Source organism: Zosterops lateralis (genome assembly GCF_965231275.1).
Source record: "Zosterops lateralis genome assembly, chromosome: 4".
NCBI classification, from domain to species: domain Eukaryota; kingdom Metazoa; phylum Chordata; class Aves; order Passeriformes; family Zosteropidae; genus Zosterops; species Zosterops lateralis.
Genome location: NC_139765.1, coordinates 47,135,592 through 47,163,134, shown reverse-complemented (window position 1 = coordinate 47,163,134; position 27,543 = coordinate 47,135,592). Strand labels below are relative to the sequence as shown.

The window sequence follows — 27,543 nt, the reverse complement described above, 5'->3', positions numbered from 1 at the left end:
TTATAACTCGAGTGAAGGACCCAGCACTTCTTATTGTACCTCATACAATTGTTCTTGGCCCATTGATCTAACCAGTCCAGATCCCTCTGCAGAGCCTTCCTGCTCTCCAGCAAATCAACACTTCCACTCATCTTGGTGTCACCTGCAAACTTACTGAGGGTGCACTTGATCCCCTTGTCCAGATCATTGATAAAATTAGTGTTGTGAGATTCATTATAAAAATACCCACGTTAATTAGTTTTCAGCACTTGATGACCTTTAATTTATTTATATTTTATTTATATTTTATTTATATTTTATTTATATTTTATTTATATTTTATTTTATTTATAAATAAATAAATATTTCCTCTGCTCTTTTTTTAAGTTAGTCAATGCTCTCTAATATTTTTATATTCTCAGCATCATGGAGAAAAAATCTGTGGGAGGACAGATAGAGATAGTGCTGAAGGCAATCTTGCCCCTGATATCTTGCATCTCTGTTACTTACCAAAGAGTGGGAACAGCCTTGCCCTCACAGCTATGGGTGTGATAAAGGAGTGAGTTAGCTGTAGAGCAGTAGGTTGGAGTCTGCTGGCTGTGCTGTGAGGAAGAAGGGACAGGAGGTTGTATGAGGGACAGAAAGGGTAAGATGCTCTATGAGGGACAAACAAGGTTAGGAGGCCATGCTAGGGACAGAAAGGAGTCACCTGGTCCTGCAGAGGAAAGACTTAGGAAAGGGTACAGAGAAAGAGTCTATGTTGTATGGAGCTGCCCATGGGGAGGGTACAGAGAATAGGTCAGTGCACGAAGAAGATAAAAAACTAGTTGATACTTGAGGCCTTCTTTGGTGTCAGTCATACTTCCACTGTCAAAAATCCCTTTTTATTTTCTATAAACATTAGCAACTAGCAATTTACTTTGAAAAAAGGTGCACTGATTTCTGAATTTTCTGGTATTTTCAAACAGAAAGAGGTTTCATATCCCTGTGCAGAAAAATGTATTAGTTGACTGACCGACAGTTTAATGTGTCTGCAATTGTTTCCTTCAGAACAATAAATATATTAAAAAATCAATTTGTAGGCTGGTACAATACAGAAAAGTGCCATGATTGATGGTCCAAGGTAGCCTGAAGAATTAAAAAATCGACATAAAGAATTCAAAGAAGACATGATACAATAAATTCATAAATTTTTTAGAGTTGTTCTAGGTGAGTCCAAGACAAGCCCAGTCAAGCTATGAAGTTAATTTGAGCAGTATGATCTCCACAAGTGCCTACAAATCAAAATTATCCTGTGATTAAATTCCAGTAAATTTATATTAAAAAAAAATCTGGATTTTCTTTCTCTAAGGCAGCATCCATTTTAGTGGTTGAATTTATTTATATTTAAGTTAACCTACCCATACATAGTCCTGTAAGAAAAATAGGTCATTCATGAGAAGTTTCCAGGAAATTAAGCTATACAATTTCTGCAGCATTTTAATTTTAGTAACACACAGAAAGTATTTTTTGCATATTTTGGCTTAATCAAAATGTGACAGCTGTAAACTGGGGGTCACTTTTTGCTTCTGTAATTGGACAGTCTGCTTAGTTATAAAATACATCATGGAAACAAGTAGATTGTTTTCTCATGAGAATTTCACATGTGATTTATTTCCTTCATCAGATGCCTTTTCTCATTTAGCTGTTCTATATAATACAAGAGATATACAAATAATTTACAGTTCTAAAATGTATTGCTCTAGTCATGGCACTGGTGTATGACAATACCACATATTATTTTGTATTATAAATTGCTCTGGCCGGGAGTTACAGAACAGAACAATAGTGATGGTTTTAGTTTATGACCACAGCACTAATTTCAAGTAACTGTTGCAGAATAGTTTTTGTCATAATTTCTTGTTTGTTTTTCACAAACTTTTCTTCTTTTGATATTCTAAATCTACTTCCTTCATTGTTTAAAGGACCAATCAGGTTCTTTAAATAACTGGACTTGTCATTGGAGCAGAAAAAAACATTTGGCCTTTTTCTAGATGCAGGTAGCAGGCCAGCACAAATTGTATGAATACAAATATTCCAAATATATGAAATTAGGAAATTTTAAAGATTATGAGAACAGTTTGAATGAAGAAAAATTAAATAATGCAGATTTTATTATCTCAGAAGAGACAGAGTAGATCTAAATTTTTACATTATTTAAGAAAAATCTCAGACTCATTGCCACAGAAAGACTTTCTCAAGATCAAGTGACACCTTAATTATTCCCAAGGAAATGTGACAGGCTCCATTAAAATTGCCTTATTGCTATTGATTTTGTACAGATGGTACTCATATGCTGGGCTGGTAATTCTAAGATTAGACTGGAGAGATCAGATAAATGAATGAGTAAGGTTGAGAGATCTTTTACTTTCAGTATGTAAATTAATTATTTTATAATAATATTTGGGCTGCTTAGGAATGACACTATTGAAGAAGAGAAAAAAATTATATGTAATATAAAATTATTTTAATGAGAAAATATCATGGGAGATGGAAGAACTCCAGAAAAACAGCCAAGGTGAATAGTCAGACTAATGGAATGTAGAAATTCATTAGTAACAGATGAATAAAGAAGTAGTAAGCTGCCTTACTCTAAGAGTTCCTAAGTGAATTCATTAAATTTATTATTGCCATATAGTCAGGTAGAATGATGAATACAGAGAGAGATTTTCTTGAGAAAAGAGATTTAAAAACTGCAACTGTTTCATTTGGTCAGTAGATGAAAAAAATGTTCTCTGGAGAAGTGTGAAAAAATAATGATTATTACAAAGGAAGTAATGGAATTGTGCTGGTTGCTGCCTCTGGAAATGCAATAGCAAAGATAACTTTGAGACATCCAAAAGCTACAAAATTCTAAACTCCATAATTAATAAATTATTTTTTTTCTTTTCACATGTGTTCTTAGCTTCTGGAATACAGAGCATCACTGATACTGAAGAGAACTACTTGGGTGTAAAATATGTCTTTATTTACTTATTCTTCCTGCCTTCTGTTCCGGGACAAATTCTGTCAAGTGCAGATATACTGGCAGCTGTAAATAAGTGGCCTTTTGCAGTCATGTTATGCCTGGGTGGCTCCTTGGTCAAATTGAAGCTGTGTCTGAGTCTGTGTGTACTTAACCATACATTGGGGAAATTGATAAATATGCATTTAATACAGCATAAATGCCATTCCTTAGAGGAAAGCAAGAACAAATTAAATGTATACTAGGTGGTGGGAGGGGGGGAGTGGTTAGCCTGTGCTATTTATTAATATAAACTGCTTAGCAGGAGGTTTTATTTTAAAAAGTGATTAAATTTTTTTTTTATCACATTGGCTAGAAATTCCATTAATTTTCCTTGTTATATAAAAGGTAATAATTTGATTTCATGGTTAAGTGTAGTGTTTGTGTAGTCATTCTGCAATTAAGTAATTTTTAAATATAAATAAATTTATAACATGCTAAAGATGCAGATGGATAATTAAGACACATTTCCAAGATAAAAGCCAAATTTACCATCTTTTATGTAATTTTGAAAATAGTAGACAATACGTATTTTGAAGTTTTCCTAAACCTCTGTTTAATGTAGCCTCTTGTGTAGCCATTGCATGTCACTTTATCAGAACAAGAGAGAAAAGATTGAGGGAAATTTATAAAGCACTGCTGGGCTTGAGACTTATTCTTTTCAAAGTAATATCTTCCTCGGATTAGTTAATTTTAACTCAAAGTCTGAAAAAGTTTCATGAAATTGCTTCTTCATTTTTTAATGTGTCTGTTGCTTAGCTTGCATATTGATAGCTAAACCAATACCACTGAATTCATACCTTTGTGGAGTTAAATTTCAGTGAAATAGTTTTCAAAAGCTAATTCCTTTTTTGTAGCATCCTTGTAGGTGGTATAGAGTGTAAGGCTTTTTGAGGCATCAAGGTTAGGCTACTGATTAAAGCAGTTATTACTGTAAGCCATGTAACCTTTTCAAACTCTCTAATCTAGAAAGAAAAACTCTATTTTTCAATGTAATTACAGCTACTTGATTTCTAATATGGCCATTTTTACCTTTCCTGCTCTTTTTCTCTTGCTTGTAGAAAGATCTTCTGACACACTATGATATTAATATTTTTAGGAAAAAAACCCAAACCCATGGTGTTGCATGGAAGCTTAATGGACTGTAACTATAAGAGCTATTATTTTTTCAGTGTTAATATTGAATTTAGCAATGCATGTGAAATAAATACTTGCATATTGCCCAAAATGCTTTTCCAAGCTGCATATAGTTCATAAGACACTTTTAGCTGAAGTACATCAGTTTTTTAGTGTGTGTGAAATTCACTATTTCCTGATTTTTAGGAATGAGAAATTTATTTATTTAGGTTTTCCATCGATAATGCTGCTTGTTCATTTATGTACTCAGAATCTTTTGAACACTTAACTATCTCATGTTGAATATTGTGATGCTTGATTTCTACTCTGAACAGAAGTTGATGGAGCAAATGATACAGCCACCACAGCCTTCCAGTTCTGAGTTTATAGGCACTTACATGCCTAAATATGTGCTAAACTTTATTCTAGTATCTAGTCTTAAAGTCAGTGATTACTAGATTTAAAAAGTGTGAACGTCCTTATTATAAGCATAATTTAAATGCTGATCTTTGTTGATTTTGTTGTTCTCAATGAGGGAATCATAGTTGCAACTTCTATTGTTTGTAGTAGTTACTGATTATTATAAATAACATTTATGTATGCTGCAGGAAATATATATCTGTAATTTTTTATATGTAATAAGTAGAAAAGAGATTGTGAGTTACTTATTCTCCTATGAAATGATCAGGAATTTATCCTTTAGCTTTAAATAAAAGGAAGAAAACAAGTATGAGCTAACTAGTAGCTCATAAAAATCGAGAGAATTGTTCAGTGTAACATCTTGAGACAATTAGAAAAATGACATATCTAGTACACAAAATTTGAATAAGCAGTAGAGAATATGAATCTCTCTCTCCTGTTTTTAACTAGATACACTATATTGTACTGCACACAAGGGAAAAATATCCATCTACTTTATAAAGCAGTAATTCATGCTGAGTGGATATGAGCAGTCATTCAGTGAACAATTGATTTTGCAGTATTGTAAACTGGGTTGGAAACTTGGGCATTCATTACACTATATGCAATTAGAATTTGTATATAAAGTTCATATTAAAGTGGCTGTTTTATTAGGAAAATATTTTAAAAGTGACACTAGACCATCTTAAATGGGGAAGAGATTCTTTTAGCAGTATCTACAAGTCAGTTGAAGTGTGAAATAAGTATGAAGAGTGAAGGTCATAGAAAGAAAATTTTGAAAAATTACCAAATATTTTGACTTTGTGTGTTTAAATAAGTTAAGAACTATGAAAAATCTTTAAGAGCTTTGATATTTCCTAAAGTAATATGAAACATTTTATCAGTACTCTTTATTATTTTGGCTATAATATCAAAGTCTCAGGCTTTCATATATATATATATATATATATATATAAAAAAAAATATATATAGAAGAGTTTTGGTTCTGAGGAAGCTTTAAATGACATTTAGTTTAACCTCTCTGTAATGAACCGGCACATCTTCAACTAGATTAGGGGAGAGCTCTGTCCAGCCTGACCTTGAACATTTCCAGGGAAGAGACACCCACCTCCTCTCTGGCCAACCTGTGCTAGTGTCTCACCAAGTTCATTGTAATGAGTGATCAACTGAATGCATGTTTAGCATGAAATTACATAAAATAAGTTGAACTTACTGGTCTGACTAGTATGGACCAGGAAGAATCTGAATCTGCAAGAGAATGGAGATTTCCTTCTCACTTACCTATCTGATGCTTTATTGTGGAATTAAAAAGTAGATTCTGTGGAGGAGACTACATAAGTCAAAGGTTTCGAATAAATATGGACTTAAATATTACAAGCTCTTCCCTCATTAACAATTTAACAAAAGGAATGAATTATTGCTGCTGTAGCATGAATCACTTGTTAGTTTGAGGAACAAAGATTAATGGAGACCTATATTACTCAAGATTTTAAGAAACGGATACTCGAAATATAATTAAGTCATTGCTTCTCATATTTTCCATTCAGTTTCCGAAGGAAGGTAAGAAAATAACAGCAGTAGGGATGAAGGTAGAGTTTAGCCTGTCTGTAACTGTTCGGCAAGTGCTTTCACAGGAGATGTCAAGATCATGGGCATCAGCTGTAGATGTAGACTATGGAAGTAGTCAAACAGACTGACTAAACTGGCTATTTCTGAGAAGAGGATACCAAACTCAAGTCAATGTTTTTAATTATTGTTTCAAATGAAAGAGCATAATAATATCAGAAGGTAAAATGAAAACAGGTGCTTTATAAAAAAAAGCTTATCAAGGCGTGGCTCTCCTGAATTGGTTCCTTAGGACATTTTAACCCAGGTTGTTGCTGTCAATTTGAATGATTATTAGGATCTTAAAGGTAGAAGCACAGGTTTTCACTTTAGTAACAGGCAGTTCTTTTGCCTGTAGTCAAAAAGCAAATGATTTCAGTGGTGTAGTGTGTTTGAAGTCCTAGACAAAACTAGTCAAAGTGTTTGTCAGCATACGTCAGATCCAATAAGCCTACCCCTGATCAATTCTTATTGCCTGTGGTGAGAGTTTATTTTGTGCTTTACAGAGGAAAAATGTGAATAAGTCTGGGAAAGTTCTCTAATGAAATATTTTTAATTAGGAGCTATTTTTGAACTAGAAAAGCACTTATTTACATATATAGTGATTGTTGGATTAAACCAGTCATCACCTCAGATATTGTTACTTATAATGCTTTTATGATGGGATAACCTTAGAAATTGCATTAGAGATGCTGGATCATATGAACTTTGTGTTGCTGGCAGGATTTTTCTATATAGTCTGCTAATACCAACTTTGCTGCATTGTAGGACTCAGGGAGGCTCTTGTCCTGATGGCATAAATGAGTTGTTACTGTGGTTCTGTCTCCCAGGGTCCAGACAGCGGTGAGGCTAAGCATACATCCTGCACAGGCAGAAGTACACACCATGGAGTACCACACAGATAACACAGAGAGAAAAGTTTCTGTATCAGCACCAGTATAAGCACACGAACATGAACAGCATGGCTAGCCAACTGATGAGGGCTAGAGTTTGTTACTGCTTGTATTCAGACTCATCTGCAACATATGGGGTTTCTACAATCAGTTATTCCACCCAGAATTGTCTCAGTGTCTTACAGTTACTGGCAATAAGAGCTATGGGTTGCTCAGATCGGCAGTCCTTCTGGAATGTCTCATCCAGCAGAGGCTTCAGTTCAGCCTGGGGTTCTGTAGTAGATTTGGCACACACACACACAGAGATTAGACAGCAAACTTACACAGAAAATAGTTAAGACTAGAGCTTAGTAAAACAGATTGTGGTGATCAGGTACAACACTTTGCCAGGCAAAGGTACTGACCAGCCACTGGCTTACATGTGAGTGGCCCCTTTTTTTCCTTATGTTTTCCTTAGAATCATAAAATGGTTCAAGTCAGAAGGGATATCTAAAGGTCTCATAGTTCAATCCCTGTCGGCAGGGTTATTTTCCACTAGATTAGATTGCCCAAAGTGCTATCCAAATTCACCTCATTTGCTTCCAAAGAGAGAGAATACAGAACTTGTCCAGGTACCATGTTCCACATAACTTTTTGAGCCAGGTAAGAGGCAGCCCTAGCAGAGGGAATGTGTTCCTGCATCTGATGGTCCCCAACATACACGAGCTAAGTGGGGACATGAAGATTGGAGGCAGCCTGAGTGGCAGTGATCATGCATTGGTGGAATTTGTAGTCCTGAGGAATATGGATCAGGTATACAGTACAGTTAGGCCCTGAACTTTAGGAAAGCAAAGTTCTAGCTCTTCAAGAAGAATAGGATCCCCTGGGGGACTGACCTCTGGGACAAGGGAGCAGATCAGAGCTGGCAGGTCTTTGAAGAAGCCTTCCGTAGAGCACAAGAGGTAGAAATGCCCAGGAGCATGAAATAGGCAAAGGAAGGCAAAAGCCTGGCATGGCTGAGTGAGGACCTGCTGGTCAAACTAAAGGCAAAGAAGCAAATCCACGGGCAGTGGAAACAAGGACAGGTAACCCAAGACGAGCACAGAGGTGAAGGTTGTTTGTGTAGGGATGAGGTGAGCAAGGCCAAGGGGAAGCTGGAACTGAACTTGACAAGGTACACAAAGAATAACAGGAAAGGTTTCTACACATATGTTAAACAGAAAAGGAAGGTCAAAGAAGGTGTAAACCCCCTGATAAACAATGCTGATAAACTGGTAACAACAGAGGAAGAGAAGGCTGGGGCAATTTTTTTTGCCTCAGTCTTCAATAACAACCTCTTTCCATGCTTCTGGAGTGGATGGACATTGGGATAGGGACTGGGGAAACAAAGTCCCTCCACTAGAAGTAAAGATCAGGTCCATGACTAGCTGAAGAACCTGAATATACATAAGTCTATAGGTCCCCACAACATGCATCTGAGTCTTGAGGGGATTGGCTGATGTAATTGTAAAACCACAAAGGATTCTGTGATGGCATGGAACAAAACCATACCCCAAACTAATGAAAATTGATAACAATTGAAACAGTACACAAGGAAAGATTTTCTGGTTTATAAGTTTCATGCTTTTTGGAAAGGAGATTAGGTTGGTTGGTTAGAGCATGTTACTAGGAATATATCTAGGTAAATCCCCTTCCCGCTAATTTCTATTTTAAGTTTTCGTCACTCATTTTCCTGCTGTGCACTTCAGTAATCATGGGTCATAAGTTCAATTCCTACACGCAATACTCATTTGTTGGACTTGGTGATCCTTGTGGGTCCTTTCCAACTCTGAATATTCTTTGGCTCTGTAAATTTGAATTTTTTTCTCATGTTCATGGATTTATTCAAAATGTTTTACATTTCAGAAAAATATATGCTAGTTATAGCCTGTTACTCATGTCTGTGTTGGTAAAAAAAGAAGGAAACTCATATATTCAGTTTCACCGTCTGCTGCTCTCCATTTATGCAAAATCATGCCATTTAAATATGTCAAAGAGCATGATAATGAAAATGGTAGAGCATGAGAAAAGGCATGTAAGAAATTCATAGGGATTTTGTTCAAAAATGTAGAGTAAATATATTTGAAATAAAGTATGGCCACATATTAAAAGAGTATGGAAATATTTGTCTGCATTAGCAATGTATTTTTAAAATTTTGACATTTAAGAGGCCTAAACATCTACTGAAAGAGTAACATCTCTTCAAGAACTCTTGTAATCATTTAAAAAAAAAAAGTGAGAGGATATTCCTGAGTCATTTCAGCTAAAATATTTTTTGCTTCTCTGAAGAGGTTGCATTGCATGTATATTCTCTAGGGATAAATTTCCTCTGAAGAATTATTTGGGTTGAAAGATAAGTCATGTATTCAACCCCATGTTTAAAACAGGGTCAATTATTAATCAGATAATTTTGCTTATAATTGTGTACCATATCTCTGCAACCTATTCCCAAGATATTTTTCCTCATAATTAATTATTTTTCATATATCTAGGTAAATCCCCTTCCTGCTAACTTCTGTTTGAAGTTTTTGTCACTCATTTTCCTGCTGTGCACTTCAGTAACCAACTTGATCCTCTCTTCTCAGCGGCCACCTCTTAGATATGGGAAGGTTGCGACTTATTCTTCTCAAACCTTCTTTTTTTCAGTTGAGCTAAACAAGCCCAGCTGCCTCAGAATTTCTTCTTAGGAGTAGAGCTCTGGGTCTTGACATCTTGGGAACCTCCTGCTAAAGCTTCCTGCAGTTGATTAATGTCTCATATGGGGCTGGGCAAGTAGGGAACCAAAATTAGACACAGTATTGAAGAGGTAGTCTAACAAGTGCTGAACGAAGGGGCATTCTTTTCCTCAATCTTCTAATAGTTTCATGTTAACACAGCCCAGTATCCTGTTGGCCAGCTATGCTTAGGAGCCCCAGGTCATTTTCAGGAGAGCTGCTACCCAGTGAGGCAGTTACAGGTTGGTAGGCATTCAGGTGTTAGTCCACTCTAGGTGCAGGAATTTACACATGTCCTTGCTGAATTTCATGTCAGCCTGTTGGCCTAATTCTCCAGCATTTTAGATTCCTCTAAAAGGCAGCCCTGTGGTTAAATGTGTTGACTTCATTTTCCAAATTAGTACTGTCAGATTGATAAGGATTTTGTCTCCTCCTCTAGGTCATTAATAAGCAAGTTAAATCCCAGAGTAAATCCTGTGGGGAATACTACATGCAACTGGTCTCAAACCAGTACAAATCATTGACCTCTACCCCTTGAGTGTGGAGTGGCATTGTCCAGACTACCATGGCTAGTGCTGTGTATCTTAGCACAATTGTTTATACAGTCTACGTGGGAGTGATATTAGTGTGTCTTTCTGTCAAACTAATAATGTCAAAATGCACTTGGACCTGAGCTAGAAAACCCTTGAAGGGCTTCACAGCACTGTATGGTTCTTCAAATTGCATTGGAAAGGCACCTTTACTTGTAAATACAGTCAGAGATTCAGCAGATCAGCTCTGTTTAAGATAGAGACACCTAGTTGGCTTATTCAATCTTACTTTCATGCTTTCACTGATTTTTCAGTTGGTTTGCTAAGAGTTTTAAAATGTTTTTGTAAAAATTCTTATTAAAAACCTAGGTTTCTATTACTGTATTCTGACTGACTCTTTTGCATTGGTCATTATTTTAGTATATAACTTAAATATATTTACTTGACCTTTTAAACTTAATTTTAAACAGGATTCTTCTTGTATTCCCTCTTAATTTAATTGACTTTGTTTTCTGTTTTCCCTCTGCTTTTGGTCTTGTCTTTTCTTTTTATTCAAGCTTTTATTCTAACAATAACAATTGGCTTCTTTTTGGCAGAATACACTTGCTTTCAACATCATTTAAAGCCAAGTCAAATACCTTCCAGTGTCTTTCATTGTTGCCTTTAAATGGATTTTGTAGTTAATCCTTCAGAATTAATTATTTTTAAAGAACTTTGAGGTTTCTTAAAAACAATAGTTGGTATTGCTTTGGCTCTGGTAATATTAAGAAAAATCACAAACCTGCATTGAGTATTAGTGGCATTATAATTGATACTGCTAAGCAGCTCCTGGACCTTGAGCTCTCTCTTTAATTAGAGGCAGTAGTGTCTCCTTCCCTCTGAGATTTCCTTATGAAAGTATTTTGCTTAATAACACAGGGTTATCAGCTTTCAATTGTCTTCTTAATGAAACCTCCCAAATGAGACTCCCTGTCACTGTCTTCTGCATATTAGCCAGAATTTCCCAACATGCTCTTTATCATTGCTTAAGCACTTTTTTTCACTTTCTAATAAATATTTTTGTTCTCGTGTTATGATCGGTATTGTAACTTTTTCCTTGATACCTGATCGTAAGGTGTGGAAATTAAAGTTTGTCTCTTTAGCATTATTTCAGAATAATCTGAAATATTTTTTGAAAAGAAACCAACAACAAAGAAATTTAAAAAAATGTATTTTTACAGCTTTTTTTCTGAACTAAATATTTTTGGCCAAATCAAAGCACATAGGGCTACTGCCTTCTTTTCCTTCCCTATTTTTGTTAAGTCTTTTTTTAATTTGAAACCTTTATATATATATTTCAGGGTTAGAGATATATATCTCTATATAGATATATATCTCTATCAGGGTATCCTCTTTCTTTATGTCTTTATCATTAATATTTTTAAACCTCTTTTAATACTGTCACTCCTTTTTGTTTAAAATTTGCTTGACTACTAAGTACTCTACTGTTATATTTAATGATTGTGTTTCCAGGATGGGCTGTTAGACACAGTGCCTTCTCTTGTTCCTTTTCTTTCTTATACCTTTTGTCTATCCTATTTTTTTCCTTCATTGTCTTTAAACATACTTGTAGCACCTCTTTGTTCATCCAACTTATTTTTTCTCTTATTTATTGATTTGATCATGTTGCAAACTTGTTCTTTTAGCAGTTTTGGCCCCTTTGGCCACAATTTTACAGCTCATTTCCGATTTATTCTAACATATTTGTTCCATCTTATGTTACAATTGGTTTTAACTGTTCACTTATCTCTCTTTAAGTATCTAAATTTTCTCATTTTTCCTCAGTTTTACCTGTAATACTTATATGGTCTGCACTTTATTTGTTAGCAACGTAAGAGGGTTTCTAATTTACTATTTTTTGGGTTTTTTTTCTTTCTTACATTTTGTCAATTTTCTAAATATTTTTGAGAAAGTTTTCGCTTGCTTGTTTAAGGCAAAGCCCTACTCACCGTAAAGTCATGGCATTATACATAAAGTTTGTCATTTTAATGTAAATGTTCTAGCAAGAAGCATTTAGATTATTTATACACAACCAGTGTAGTGGAATATAAATTTTGGCAAGAGAAAAGTAGAGTTCTTTGCTAGAATGATAAAAAAGAAATGTTGGTAGTGGGATCACAATGTTGCACGACATACAAGAACAGAGAATTTTCATGTGTGAGATAATTGAAGCAAAAAAATATTTCAAATGAAGCAGACAAAAGGAAGAAGAAGACAAGCTGAAGCCTTAGAAATTCTGTAGGACAATAATTTATAGTTAGAGATGAATATCAGGAGGAGACTCTTGAAAACCTTTTAGGTCAGGAGTAGTAAGAATCCGAGGGAAAGCTATATTGTTTGTGGTATCTTAAAATGAAGTTACTTAGAATATATTCTATGGCCTATTATTTTGTTTGTAGCTAGATAATATCTGAGCATATAGAAAATTTCTTTGCTGATGTTTAATTTTCTACACTATCCAGCATTTCTTTGATGGATATTGAATTATTTAATCCTGAAACATATGCTCTCCACAAAATATTCTATTCTAAGCATTTTAAATAAATAATATTGTTCTTTTCCCATTTTGTCTTAATTAAAAATATATGTAATGTTTTCAATTAAATGAATGATGTATATTGCATTTATACTGTCTTTAGTAGAGCTGTGCAGATGAAAATCCTTAAGGGCTCTCATTCAGGTGGATAGGTTCATATGGTCAGGCTTTTGGTCATCCAGGGGCATTCTTTGTAATGTCCAAACTCCCTTAACAGGTTGGAGACTAGTATCTGTTAAATTCAGTGGAAATTATACACCTAAATGTTTTCACTAGTACTGGTAGTACTGAAAGTACTGGTAGTTGTCTAACTCTCACTGTGGTGGAGAAAAGATTTACAACCCTTTGACAATGTATTTCTGTTTCTTTTGTTCTATACCTTTAGTTAATTGCAGAGATGTTTAATCCTTGGTGTATGTACTTTGGTGTGATGTGTTTATTGGTATATGCTTATAAATTGTTGTATGCTTTTGAAAGACTGGATGAATAATAAGATTATTCTCTTTCTGTTTTCTTTTTCTAATAATCCAGATATTACAAAAGCTACAAATAACTTTAGATTACTCTACCTGTAGTGGTCATCCTCCATTTTATTCAGCTTTCCTAAGACCAAGGGGGAGAAAGGGAGCTTTAGTTAGCATAATACTATTAAAGCAGCGCTAACTGCTGAAGTAGGTTGGGGAATAGACTGCAGAGTTTTCAGGGTTGCAATTTTCTTCTAGCTACATTTGAAATTTGCCTTCAAATCTGTACTGCAATTCAGCTTTTCTGTTGTTGGTGTTTTTTGTGTTTTTTTTTCTCCCATGTCATTGATAATTACAAAATGATAACAAAAATGTTAGAAAAGAATACTTTAGAAGTAGTCTAGGAAGTAGGATACTCTCGAAGTAGCCTGGTTCATAGGAGGCTGGGAAAAAGATGAAGTATTAATGAAGCTGATGTAGTTTTGTGGAAGAGCAAACAGTAGATGATTGCTGAGTGAAGGTTTGAAATTTGAAGGGTACAAGAGAAGTTGAATTTTGTGGAAGGTAGAAAAGGAAGTAATTTTTAATTGGACTTCAATAGCCTGAAAGGCAACAAGGTGAATTGGACATGATACATTTATAAGTGTTATGACATTTGTCTGTACTATTGTGAACTTGTCAAACTAAAGTCTGGAAGTCCTGGGGATACAGGTCATCCTAGCCTGAGTAAAGAAATCCTTTTACATTCCTGCAGAATAAATGGAATTGGAATAGTGGTGGGCATGTGCTATATATTTTAGGTGTTCATAGTTTATATTGTGCAAGCAGGTATTTTAGGAGAAAGCATTATTTCATATTTTGAAATTATGTAACACATGAATATTCAGTATAACACTTAGTTTGCTAAAAATGGACAGGCACTTATCATGAATACCTTCACAGCATTTATGAAATAAATTATGTAAAACTTTAATATCCCATTTTATACTAATTGCTAAGGTAAGATTAAGCTAAGAGACTATAATCAATAGTAACAATTTAACTTAATCCTTTTATTACCTAGTACATAAAGAAAAATATAGCTGATTACTTCTAATTCAATATGTTTGTTGCTTTACTATAGTGAGATTAAATGGTTGGGTTTTTGTTTTTTTTTTTTTGCATAGTTAATGGGCACTTTGCATTTAATTAAAAGTGATTATTCTGACTCTATTTGTAGCCCCTTTATTCCATTTAAGTGAAATTTTAAGATTTTTATCATCTGTTTCTGTGTCCTATGAAATCATTCCATCATTATGTCAAAAGTGTGTTTCAGCTGTCTTAAGCAGACTTCAGACATTAATCCTCTTTCTCTGGTATTTTTGTGTTTAGCTGATATTCAGGCTAAAGACAAAACAAAAAGAAGTTATAAATATTAACAGCACAGAGTAAAATTGCATACAAAAAATAAAATTGTATGACAAGATTCTGCCCTCAAAAGTTATTCCCAACAGCCATCTCCAGGCATCTGACTTGTGCTTACATGCTAAATGACAAAACTGTAAACTCTTTGACCTGTAAAGTGTAGTATATGAATGCTGAAAGGCATTCTTTATAGAATCTAGGTCTGAACTGGAAGAAATGTGTATAGATGAAGACACCAGCGCTGAATTTGATGTATTTCTGTGATTCACAAAAACATTATGGCTATTTGGAGCACAGTGTGAAATTGTCGTCAACATGGATAATGAACAATGGCTACGTAAGGGTGAGGCAGATGGGGTTGTTTTCCACTTATCTAAGCTGTAATGTTAAAAAGAACATCAGCTATTTTAGGATCAGGACTAGGCCATCTGCCCAAATTGTGTGCCCTTCCAGCTTTATCTAACTCCCATATTATTATTTTCATCTGAACATTGTTACATTATTTCTGCTTTGCTTCCTTGAGAGACTCTTTTTCTCATTACCTGAGCAACTTTACAACTAGTTTTTTCTCTAAGAATGCCAGGTCTTTCTTTAATAATTGTATTTCTCTATTCAAATATTTTTCCTCCAAGTACTATGTTTCATTAATAATTTTTTTAATAAGTCAGAAAACATCTGTCCTTACTGGAAGTGTTGGAAATGATGTGACAGTCTGGCAACAATAGTAGCAGGAAATAAGCAGAGAACCCACAGGGAACATGGAAGGGAACAGAGAATTTGCATCAAGGCAAAGAAAAGGGCTTTGGGAAAAAGGGTCTAAAAATAATTGAAGCTGAGGGACAGAAAGATAAGCAAGTGAGAGACATTTGTAAAAAGCATTTTTTAGCTGAAAGAGGAATTTAATTTGTAGTTTTCAGCTTTGTCTGAAGGAAGGAATGATTTAATAAAAGGTTGCTTTGAAGGTACTTCAATATACCTGCAGCTTTATAACTCTCTGAGAATATTGTAGTTGAGTAGGTAGATGTACAATTCTTTTATTTAAAATTTCTCCTGATTGTTCAAAAGAACAAGTCTTTTAAACATAATGTCCAATTGGCTTAACCTTCTATCTCTTTTGGTCACCTCAGCTGTAGAAATGAAACACTACTCAATGTAACCAGAAAAATAACCATAGTCAGTCACACACCATAGGGTCTGATTTCATTATTCGTTACTAATTTTACTGTATTCCTATGCTATTTACAAGGGTTGCTTGTACGTTTTGTCTCAGAATATTGAAGTGCAGCTAATCATGGATGGAATATAGTCTGATACTTCATTTTCACACCACCCTACAATGGAAACATTGAAGAGGACGCAACTCCTTTAGATTTTTTATTGAAGGTGAAGTGAATAGCTCAAGTCTCAGTTTCAAAGCACAGTTCTGACTAGACAGGTTAGGATTGTGATTTTAACATTCCAATCATGCAAAGCTTGCCAAGTTTCAGTAATATATTGAATTTATCCATATAAATGAGTAGTTGCGGTTCTCTTGTTTAATATCTAACTTCTGTAGTTGTCACATGCGGAATTGAAGTTTGGTGGTTTTTTCTTTAATTTTCACAAACTTTGTCATCTAGCTTAATTTTTGTTCTCTGTCTTAATTTCATGTTTACTGAATGTTTAGATTATCTTTCTCTTGTTTTGATAATCCTTCTCTTTTTTTGTTGTAGTTTAGCATTTTCCCTGAGTATCTATGTAGTCTTTTCCTGAGAAAATTGGGTCCAATTATTTTCAAGGGTATTAAAGGAAAAGATATTCAAATTACACATTTGGTACATCAATCAACTGACCTGCCAAAACACTAGGTTTGGAAAGTCAACCTATATTCCAGAAAGATGTGGGGCTTATTTTCCTACTTAGCAGGCAATACCATGATTTTTTTTGTACTCTGGATATATTTCTAGTCATCTGGTTTCTGACTTCTATAAAAGCTGCATGCAATTGTTAATATTTTTTCAAGTATGTTTCCTAATCTTTAGCATGAGGTGAATTTTCAGTCTCTTTTTTTGGCTCTTTTGGGTTGTGTTCAATGGCTGTCTCCTATATTCCGTTTAGCTATGTCCTTCCAAATATCTTCTGAAATTTTAATAATTAACTTTTCATACTTACTGTATACTTTCATGTAAAATTTCTTGTCTTGCCAGTGCCACACATCCACTCTATTCAGTTCAATAATAATTATTATTTTCTTCCTTATGTCTGACAGAGTGTTGCTTTTCAGGTTTTTTTTCTTGCAGCTCTTCTAGAAATCTCTGGTGTATGAACTTATTTTCTGTACTATATAGCAACCTGTTTCAGAAATCTCTCTTCTGGCTTCAGATAAAAAGGAATATCTTATATTATTGTTGATTATTGTGTCTTACTGGCCACCACAAGATTATGGGAAGAATCTCAATTTCTATTTTAAGTTAATCTTGAGGTCACTACTTCAGACTATACAAGCAGAATAAGTTTTATTAGAGAATTTTGGAAATGGAAATTTTCTTTTAGGATATAAATCAGCATATTTTATTTCAATATTTTATCTGGGTTTTATGAGTACTTTTAGGAGTTATGACTTCACAGCATTTTACCTAAACTAGAAACTGAAATGTTCCTATATAAGATAGCATTTTGCTGTGTTAGCTGATGAAATATTGCAATTTATTTTTTAAAGGGCAGCATTTTTTTACCAAAAAGTAAATGCTTAATCTTTTTATGAATAAAACACTATCTTTCAGTCTGGTAGCTGATAGAAAAAAAATAATATAAATTATTTTAAAAGTTTTTTTCAGGGTGGTATTTTGGGTATTTCCTAGGCAGATATTTCAAATACTTATGTTTGCCATCTCTCTTTCATTAGTGGTACATTTCATGAGGTTTCCTGTCAAATGCCAAAGAAAAGTTAATCTATTTGTAGTCTTTTCTGGTTTGCATAAACAGTAAGTACTGTTTTTAATGCATTAATACATTAAAGCATTATTAATACATTCCTGAGAGAAAACTATGAAATAAATGGAAACACAGGTGAGTATTTTTCTGTTTCTGAGGAAATTAGTTTCTTATCAGTTTCCACGTCCATTAAAGGGAATGAACATTCCAATTAATGAAATACATGGCAATTTTAGCCCTACGCCTTGTATAGATAAAAAAACAACCTTTGTGTAAATGAGATTATGAAGAAGCATACTTTAGCACAACTAAGTTTTAGGATTTTTTTATGATTTTTTAAAAATGATTTTTAAGAGATTCTACTTTGCTGAAAAAACTGCTGTTACTTTTTTTTTTTTTTTGTCTTTGTGCAACAATGCAATATATGCATTATTCTATTAAAGCTACAAGGTGGATTATTACTTCCTAAGGGCTTGAGGCTTATGTAGGATATCTGTAGAAGGAATAGCTGTCCATTTTTATATACAGCTACACAAGAATTCCATTTGTCATCTGTTGCTTTTGTGGGGTTTTTGACATTAAAAATGTCTTTGGTCATGGAAAATGGCTAATATCATGGATATGTTTCTGTATAGAGATTAAAGATGTTATGTTTATATGCATGGTGGTTCACAGTACTGCCATGGAAAGCACTCCCATGTATTCTAGAAGAGACTACTTTTGTCTAGTAATAAAATTATGTAATACAGATATAATGAAATAGAGATCTGCAGGCTCAAATGTTGCTAAAAGAACAGAATTATTTCACACAGATACATAAAAGTGTATAAAATAAAAGGATCAAAGAACTATTCATTAACCAATGTCCATGCGCAAATCTAATTAAAGTGGCTTTCAGTGATCTCATATCCAACATCCCTTTTGCCTTTATAATGTTCTTAGAGTAAATAAAATTTGTTAAAAAACTATCACTAAATTTACGTTTCTGTTAGAAACATTATATAAACCTAAAATCAGCAAAAAATATCCTTTGTGCTCAGATTAGCATTTTAATAGGAGAATATGCAAAGAGATATTTTATCAGACTTTGGAATGTGTTTGTTTATTGTCAGACAAGAACTCTCAGAAGGGTGGAGTGTTTTCTTTAGAAACAAACAAGACAAAAAGTATTTTGATTTTAATCAAAAATGTATTTTCTCATTAAAAAAAATTCACATACTCACTGTTTCTACTCTACAGAATTTGTCCATTTCATTACACCATATGTCAATCCTAGTATATCTGTTCACTGCAAAAACTCGTGGCTATTTTTTGCGTAATACAGCACTGGAGGAGGTATTGCTCAGTTCCACTACTTTTATATAATAATTAAAAAAAAAAATACAGAAAATGTTCTTGGCTACTTCCACTGTATTCCAGACTTAAAAGTCCCATGAAAGTTCTAGAATATGAAGTTAATTTTATTTGGTTGGTAGAATACCCTTAGAAGCCAGTTAATTAAATTCTTCTCTTATATTGAGTCATATATATCCATTTGTTGGCAGCAACAAAGTCCAGGCATCTAGTTCCTAAGAGAATTTTTTTTTTATTGTTGCCTTTTTATTCAGCACAAATAAAGTCATGTGCTTTTTACTTCAGAAATTATACTGACATATTTATGACATATTTGTTGGTACACCTATTACAGTTGCTTTTACTTCCATTGCTGTGCTTTTTTCTTTGCCCATGTCCCAAAGAGTGATTACAGGAGGATAAAGCTCATTGAGTGAAAAGGATTGTTTCTTCAGATAATTCCTTAGATAGCTGTGTCCAATGCCATAGTTAATATCTTGAGAGATGCAGCTGTAGAGATATATCACAGAGATGATTCCCAAAAGACCACCAAGGCAGGTAAGGAATCCTATTATGTTGTTCTTTTCATAGCCTTTCACTTCCACGTCCAGTCCTTTTGTAGTTACATTGACACATTGTTTCCTATACTGAGAATAGATAGTGGGAATGTCTACACAAATTCTGTATTCAGTTGATGGATTGAGATGTGTAAGATTATATACCTTTATATCAGATGGTATTCGAGCACTCTGTGCAGCCCGAGAGTCTTCAGCTTTTGGAAAGGCTGTCCATCTAATGCTGGACTTCAGAATTTTAGAACTTGCTTTCCATGAAACCAAAACAGAATTAGATTTTATGTCTTTTATTTTAATATTTAAAGACCCATTGTGTTCCTGAGGGAAAGAACCGTCCACTTTAATCATGACTGACTTTAGGTCTGCCCCAACTAAATTTGTTGCTATACATGTGTATAAACCACTTTCTCTTTGTGTTACATCACTTATGTCTAATGTTCCTTCAGAATGAATGTAGTACTTATCAGAGATAGTATTAGGCAAGAGTTTGTGTCCTGATGGTGTTATCCAGTAGATTTCAGGTTCTGGTTCTGCTGTTGCTCTGCAATGCAGAGAAATATGGCTGCCAGATTTTAAATCCAGTGTAGACGGAAAACTTTCAGGAGCTATCAGGGGAAGACAGATTTCCATCATTTCCCGAAAGTGTATCTGTCTCACATTCTGACCCTGTAATTCAGGAGGGTCTACACAGAACAGGGACTCCGGCTCCATGAAACGAATGTTTGTTTTATTCATGTTAATCCAGCGGATGACACAGTCACACCTAATGGGATTGCTGTGTATGCTGACTTCTTTGAGGTTAGGCAGGGATTCCACGGTACTGCGGTACAGGGCACTCAGCGCGTTGCTGTTGAGCATGAGTGATTCCAACTTGGGAAGTCTGTAGAATGCATTGGGGTGAATGTATGATAATCTGGGGTTATTGGTTGCTTCTATTTTTCTTAAATCTGGCAAATTATCAACAGCAAGACTATCAATAGAAATCAGTTCAGGCATGTTATTAATTCCTAACTCTTTTAGGTGCAGCATATTGCTAAAATCTCCTTGTCGTATTCTGTTAATGGGATTCTTATTTAGATCCAGAAATTTAAGATTTGTAGCCTTTTGAAGAGCGATGTGGGGCACTCTAACAAATCTGTTGTCATAAAAGGAAATGCTTTCTAAGTTGTCAAGGCCAGCCAAAGCATTATCTGGTATTTCAGTGAGATTTATACCTGCTAAAACTAGGCTGCGCAGATTGCTAAGAGGCTTGAAGTTCATGTCTTCAATTCTGATTATTGGGTTTTCTCCAATCATGAGAATTTCAAGATTAGGAGTAGCTTCAAACCACTTTCTGTTGATCACTTGCAGACCATTTGAATTGAGATGAAGTCTGAGAAGATTATTGAGGCCTATGAAAGCTCCTGGTGCAATCACAGAAAGCAGATTATGATTAATATAAAGCTCTTGTAAATTGTTGAGTCCAGAGAGACATTCTTCAGGGAGTTCAGTAAGTTTGTTTTCTTCAAGGTACACTGAAAGCAACTGTGGTATCTTTCTAAGATTAATACTGGTCACTGAGGATAAATTGTTCTGAGATAAATCTAGACCAGTTAAATTCACTGGGAAGTCTACTGGGTGTTCAATTTTTTCAATATTATTAGTTTGTAGAAGTAGAACTTGTGTGTCAGCAGGCAGTATGGCTGGAAAATGGAAAAGGCCTAAATCATTACAGTCCACTGTTGGAGCTTCCATGTAGACAGACCTGGGGGTGAACCATGGTCTGATTTCACATATACAGGACTCTGGGCAGTCTGTTTTTCTTCCTACAGCTTGTAGTAGAGCAGTGGTAACTAGACCAAGCAGTAAATTAATTTTGAGTTGCAGGTCCTTCATCTTAGCTCAAATGTTCAGGAAAGTAACAGACCCTTTAGTATTCCACAGTTACGGCCTTGGGATTCAGTATGACCTGGTCAATTAATAATGCACAATCTTGCATTTATCAAATGGTGATCATGAAGGACTTCCTTCCTGAGGATAAGTGATAAATTTGTAACCAACTTGTCCAGTAGTAAGAAGCATTTTGTGGAAACAAAGGTCACTTTGTCCTTGATGACAAAAAATTGATGAGCTTTGTGAAGATGAAGTATGTATAGATGGTCATAGGAGATTAAATAATTCATTTATTTAGCAGTATTAACTTCAAATCCCATGATTGATTAGTGTTTGCAGGAATGACAGGATGACCTAAAATACAAGAAGAGGAAATAATTAGTATAAGAAACTATAAAGTTATAAATTAATTTAGCCATCTTTTGCTCTCTACTGTTAATTATTGCAAGTAAGAAAAGAAAATGACTGTGGTGTCTGGAGTATTATAGTGGTATCCAGATAGCATAAATTAAGTTAATATAGTAATATGTCTTTAGAATTTAGCTTGTCATACATCCAGTGGAGCATTGTTCTACAGAAAGATGAAGCTCCACAGAGTATAAAGCAAAATATATCAGTGAGATTTTTCTACATATTTTATCCTCCTTTAAAATATCTTCTTTTCTCTTTCAGTTATCACTAGAAGGAAACTAATTTCTGTTGGCTTTGAAAATGTAAACACTGAGAAAAGTCCTACAGAGCATGAATATTTAACTTTTTACATAAAGTTTGTAACTATAAAGAAAATTTATGTATAATCAAAGGGCAATGGAATGGTTGGATTAATATACATTCCTAATGACGTTCTTAGGCAAGCATGTGAGATATTTATACAGAATATATATATGAAACTGAAAATCCATAGGTTTTGTAATTTTTAATACTTTTTGTAGCTGCTGTTTAGAAAGAAAACTTTTTTCTTTTCTTTAAAGTGTTATTTAGAAAGAAATATGTACCTTATAATAAATAGCTTGTCATCTTGGCAAATTTAGGCTAATGGCTTTATTATTCTGTCTTCAATAATCTCTGCTCTGGAGAATATTAGCAAAAAAGTGTCTTCAGAGTGATAAGGAAAAAGAAATTACACTAGCAATTCCTTCTTTGCTCTGTAGCTCTGTAAGAATCTGAAGTCTCAAGACTGCCTTCAGGTCCCAAATTATACTAAAGACTGAAACCTTGTGGCATGAATGCCACTTGTGTCATCAAATGTGTGCTTCCCAGATTTCTGGTATGTACTTTCTTTTTGTGAAGTAAAATAAATCTGACTTGGAGTGTATATTTTGTTCCAATGCATGTAATACAAATCTGTGTTTTCTTATATAAAGTAGTACACATTCACTGCTTAATTTACTTCAAAATATAGAATTTACACTTAACTTCATCCAGATTTTGTGTCTGAAGGCTGTTGTGCAATACACATTTATGCCCTTTCTCCCCTTGTCTTTAGTGTTAAAATTCACATTGACATTGTTTGCAAACCATAAGACCAATGCTTAATTGACATTGATAGATAACTTTGAAGGGGTTGCTGGTATAGATAGACAGAATTGCATAAGTTAACTGTGAAGCATTTGGATTTTAGGTGTCCTTTCCAGGCCCATGACGACTTGACATAGTGACCACGACCACCTATGCATTCCATATCAGTTCAGAGGAAAGGTGTTGGACTCTGTAAAGTAATATGAGCATTGGGTCAATTTGAAGTACATTTGGCAAGTCTTTGAGGCTGTTCTTTGTGTTATGTGCATTTAAGGACATTTAATATTTTTTTTATCATGTAAGTTTATTAATAGAGTGAACAGACAATGTGTGAGATAAACATACAGAAAACATTCTGCTGTTTTGAGGATCAGTAGTATGTTTTTATGCACATGGCCCAGTTTATACCAAAACACTAAGACATACTGACTGAGTTAGTAAAAATATAATCTGTTCCTTAGTTCTGGGAAATTAGATGAACTTGAGGCTTGCAGAAAAATAAAAGTTTGTTGTAAGGGCATCCCTGGATGGCAGGGACAAGGAACTCTGCACACCTGTGATATTCTAGAAACACGTGGTTTTATTGCAAGGGTTGTAGGTAAAGAGGGCCTTCAGCCACCAGCCTTGGCTGAAGGGAAGCCCCAAAGAGAGAGGGAGAGGGGCTAGGAGGTAAGGGAGATAGCAGGGGTAGGGGAGGTAAGAGAGCTAAGAGAGCTGGGGCAGGTAAGAGTGGAAAGAGAGCGAGGACCTTACTACAATACATTATATCTCCTTTTGTGTTGAATATTCTAATTTACAGTGACCAACCGGCACGAGATACAAAACCTACAAACTTTGCACGCAGCCTATGAGAACTACTGTATTACCATATCATCCTATATTCTAAACTCTAAAGACTACTTTTCTTATCTACCTTTTCCCTGATACTGTGCCAGGGTGGAGAGGGGCTACATCCTTGGGTCCTTGGGTTTTCTATCCCTCCACCTATCTCCAGCTAATCACCATCTTCCTGCCTGCCATGATCAACATCTCAGTACTGGCTTTCATTTCTACTTCACTCACAGATTTTACATCTCCAGTATTTCTTGCCAGGCAATCGTACCTGCAAGCCCTTCCTGTCCCATCTTTCCCAACAGTTTGTGTTGAAAAGTTAATGCCTGCAACTTGCTCTTAATTTTTCCACCAGGAGGCAAGGTGATATCCCTATGTGGAGTATTGTCACATTTACCAAAGATCTTGCTAGAAATCATTCTACACCAAATGCAAAGATGTAATTTCCCGTGTAAGGGGAAAAGAGGATGGCTATGTGGGGGACAATATTTTTGTCATGTTCTTGATACATATTCTTGAAGCGCATTTCATACTGACTATTGTATTTTCAATTGGATTGTATATTAAAAATGTATTCTTAGCATGACAAATACAAAATGTATACTTCAAGTAATTAAAAGATCATTGAAAATCTTATCTGAATTGTAAATTAATTGAGATTCAACAGACTGCTACTGCTGATATCACAGCCTTTTGATCCCACTATGATGCTCAGGGACTTCTGCTCAGTAGAGGTACTTGTGAAAGCATTTTGGGGAAGGATAACAATACAGCTAACCTGGTTTTCTGTCCCTCCCTGGAAATTTGCTATTGGCCACTGTGAAACATAAAATATGGACCAAGACGGAGTTTTCATGTGTGTCCTAGGCACCAGAGAGGCTGTACCATTTAAAGTACATAAACTACATTTTCGTATACTTTTGAGCCAACATACTCCCGTATTTGCATTTATATTCCTGGTTTTATATTCTAGTTTCTATGGGATTCTTAAACTAAAAGTAAGGGCACCAGAGAATATTTTCATGTCACATATATTAGACAGGTTTGCTGCAAAAGGCAGCAGAAAACAGAAGAGCTGAGATCCAGGATGAAATTCTGCTTCGTTATGATTTAATCTCATGTCCTTTCTCTTTCTGGTGAATGCTTTAGCTAATAAGTCACCAGCTCAAGCTCGTATGGTGTTCTAGCATAAATCTTTCTTATTTCTTCGGTTAAAGTGCTTCTGTAAAATATTCACTGAGGTTGAGTGGCTTGAATAACAGATTGTAGAATAATTTTGACATTTCCAGCCTGCAGCCATCATACCAAAATACACTGTTTCAATTGAGAAAGACTTTTTGTTTAAATAGTGGCACATCTAAGTATTGCTTTAAAAATTATTTGTTTTTAACGGTCATTCAAGGTGTGGAGTAAAACAATGTTTCTGTAGTAGAATGGACATCCATGGTGTCTTCTGAGATCATACAGTCATAGAATAGAATATGTAAATGTAGAAGAGACCCATAAGGATCACCTGCTTCTGGCGGGACAACCTAAAACTAAATCATATGACAGTAGTACTCTTCACAGGACAGAGTACATAAAAAAGCTATATATTACAACAGCAGAAATTCTATATCATGCTTTGAGTGACAATTTTTTTTTTTGTCTTTTGTTTCTAGCAGTATTATAGTGTGACCCCAATATGCATCTTGACTAAGAATATAAGAAAACTTAGATTGTTGATGTAAGTTTTCCAGTCCCACTTGAAGCGATGAAAGCCCAGAATCAAGTTAAGCAGTATAACTGCATTGATTATGTGAGTGTCTCTGTGTGTATGTAACTAATTTCCAACCTCGAGATGTCTTCAAATAATTTTGAAGTGAAAAGTGAGCTGTCATTCACTGTAACAAAATAAACCTCATGTAAATTGCACTCAGCAGCATAAACTGCATCTGAAGTTCAGTTCTCTTGGAGACTGTTGTGTCACAGAGATAAGTGTTTGTATTGGGAAAAAAGCGCATTTATTTCAACTTCTGGAATGTATTGATTCCTTTTTTTCATTAATGTACTAGCAATAGTAAATACTGAATAAAAATTGAATGTAAATGCTCTTACTAGCAGTGATTATCAGAATTTATTAATGTGTTCTGGTGCTTTAAAGCATTTGAACCATCTAGAGTTTTAGCGAAAGATTGGTATTTTGAAATGTCCAGTTTTAAAGGCACAGGACACAGAGAACCTGAAAGTTATTTGTTCTGTTTCTTTGACTAGTATTTAAAGTTCACATACATAAATGTTTCTGTGCCAAGAAAGCATTTTCTTTCTTTTTTTAAAAAATAAGTTCTTTCAAATAATGCAAGTATGTGAGCATTAACTCTTCGTTAGTGGATTTTGGTGACCTCTTAAGATTATTAATGTGATGTTCTAAACAATTCTTAGAACTTGCACAGTTCTTAGAACTTTCTCACAGTAGAGAAGCTTGTACAGGTAAGGCTCCACAGCAGATTATCACCAGTTACAGAGGTGGGGGATAGGATGTTCCCACACAAGCAGCAGGAAGAACTGTGCATCATAGTTTTGGAGTCTTTGATCTAATTCTTTACCCAGCTGCATTTATAAATTTTTGTGTGCACTCTGATTTTACTTGTATTTCATCATCCAGATGAAATAATGGGGTTTGCTTCCTAATGTCTGCAAATAAAAAGGCTAAATACTTTATATATAATAAATTACTATTTCTTATTAGGGCTTTAGGATTTTTGCTATTGTTTTTCATGTACTAGAACTTATGCAGTAAATAATTTAAATATTTGTGAAAAGATTATTTGCTTTTTTCTGGAGGTCCATCCCTGTTGCCACCCATACTTGGTGTCTTACTAAATGAGGTGCGTCTCTTGCTTTTAAGATACTGTCTCTTACTTTTAGAAAAATGTACCCTGATGTGTGTCACTTTTTGCAGCCTAATTATTTCTTGTGTATACAATGATTGTTATACCTTAATTAGGTTTCTTTGATTTACTGCTACTGACAGCTGGAGACTTGATTTACAAGAGGGTATCACCATTATTTGAGCTGGAAAAGACATTCCATGAATGAATAAACTGAGGAACATTTCTCATCATTGGAGCAACATACAGCTAAGAACCAAGTCAGAGTGGGCAGAAAAGAAAAGAAACACGTCAGGTTTTGGCAATCGTTCTTTCCCACTTCAGCAGTTAGAGAGACAGTGATAAAAACTAAAAATGCAGCAGTTACAGTGCAATGTGCCCTGCTGGCAATAAGGCAAACAGTGCACTTCACAAGGACCAATTTAGAGGTGGCAAGCATTTTGAAAACACAGCTGTTCATACAAAGCTACCTTTCAAACACATCAACTGAACAAGCACTTCTCAATTCTTGTCATTATAACCACTTTGAGCACTTCTATGGACAGAAATCTGGAAATGTCACTAATCAAAAATTTAGCATGAGACATTCCATAATTTACTTTAGTTATAGCACTTCAGAGTTTTTTAGGTTTTTGAAATGTTAGTTATGGAAATATACAGACTGAAGTTTAAACATTTAATATCTTTCTGATAATTTTATAAGGCATTTTTTCCTTGGGAATTTTTTATTACACTACAATTAATAAAAATATGCAAAATCTTCTGTATTTGACATATTTCATTAAAGCACAAAAAGTTAATACAATAGATGCATTTTCATAACAGAATTGGTCTTGAAATAATATTTATAGAAGCAAGCTATACTAGCTGA

The 27,543-nt window shown here is 34.5% G+C and overlaps 2 protein-coding genes across 4 annotated transcripts in view; one reads left to right on the top strand and one right to left on the bottom strand.

Annotated features, from left to right (window-relative positions):
• The window catches only part of IMMP2L (inner mitochondrial membrane peptidase subunit 2), a 432,115-nt gene that overhangs the window by 149,975 nt on the left and 254,597 nt on the right, over positions 1 to 27,543 (top strand). The window lies entirely within an intron of this gene.
• On the bottom strand, positions 18,905 to 21,497 carry LRRN3 (leucine rich repeat neuronal 3). Its single transcript, XM_083859971.1, has one exon. The coding sequence runs from the start codon at positions 21,454 to 21,456 to the stop codon at positions 19,330 to 19,332; it is 2,127 nt and encodes a 708-aa protein (XP_083716097.1). The 5' UTR covers positions 21,457 to 21,497; the 3' UTR covers positions 18,905 to 19,329.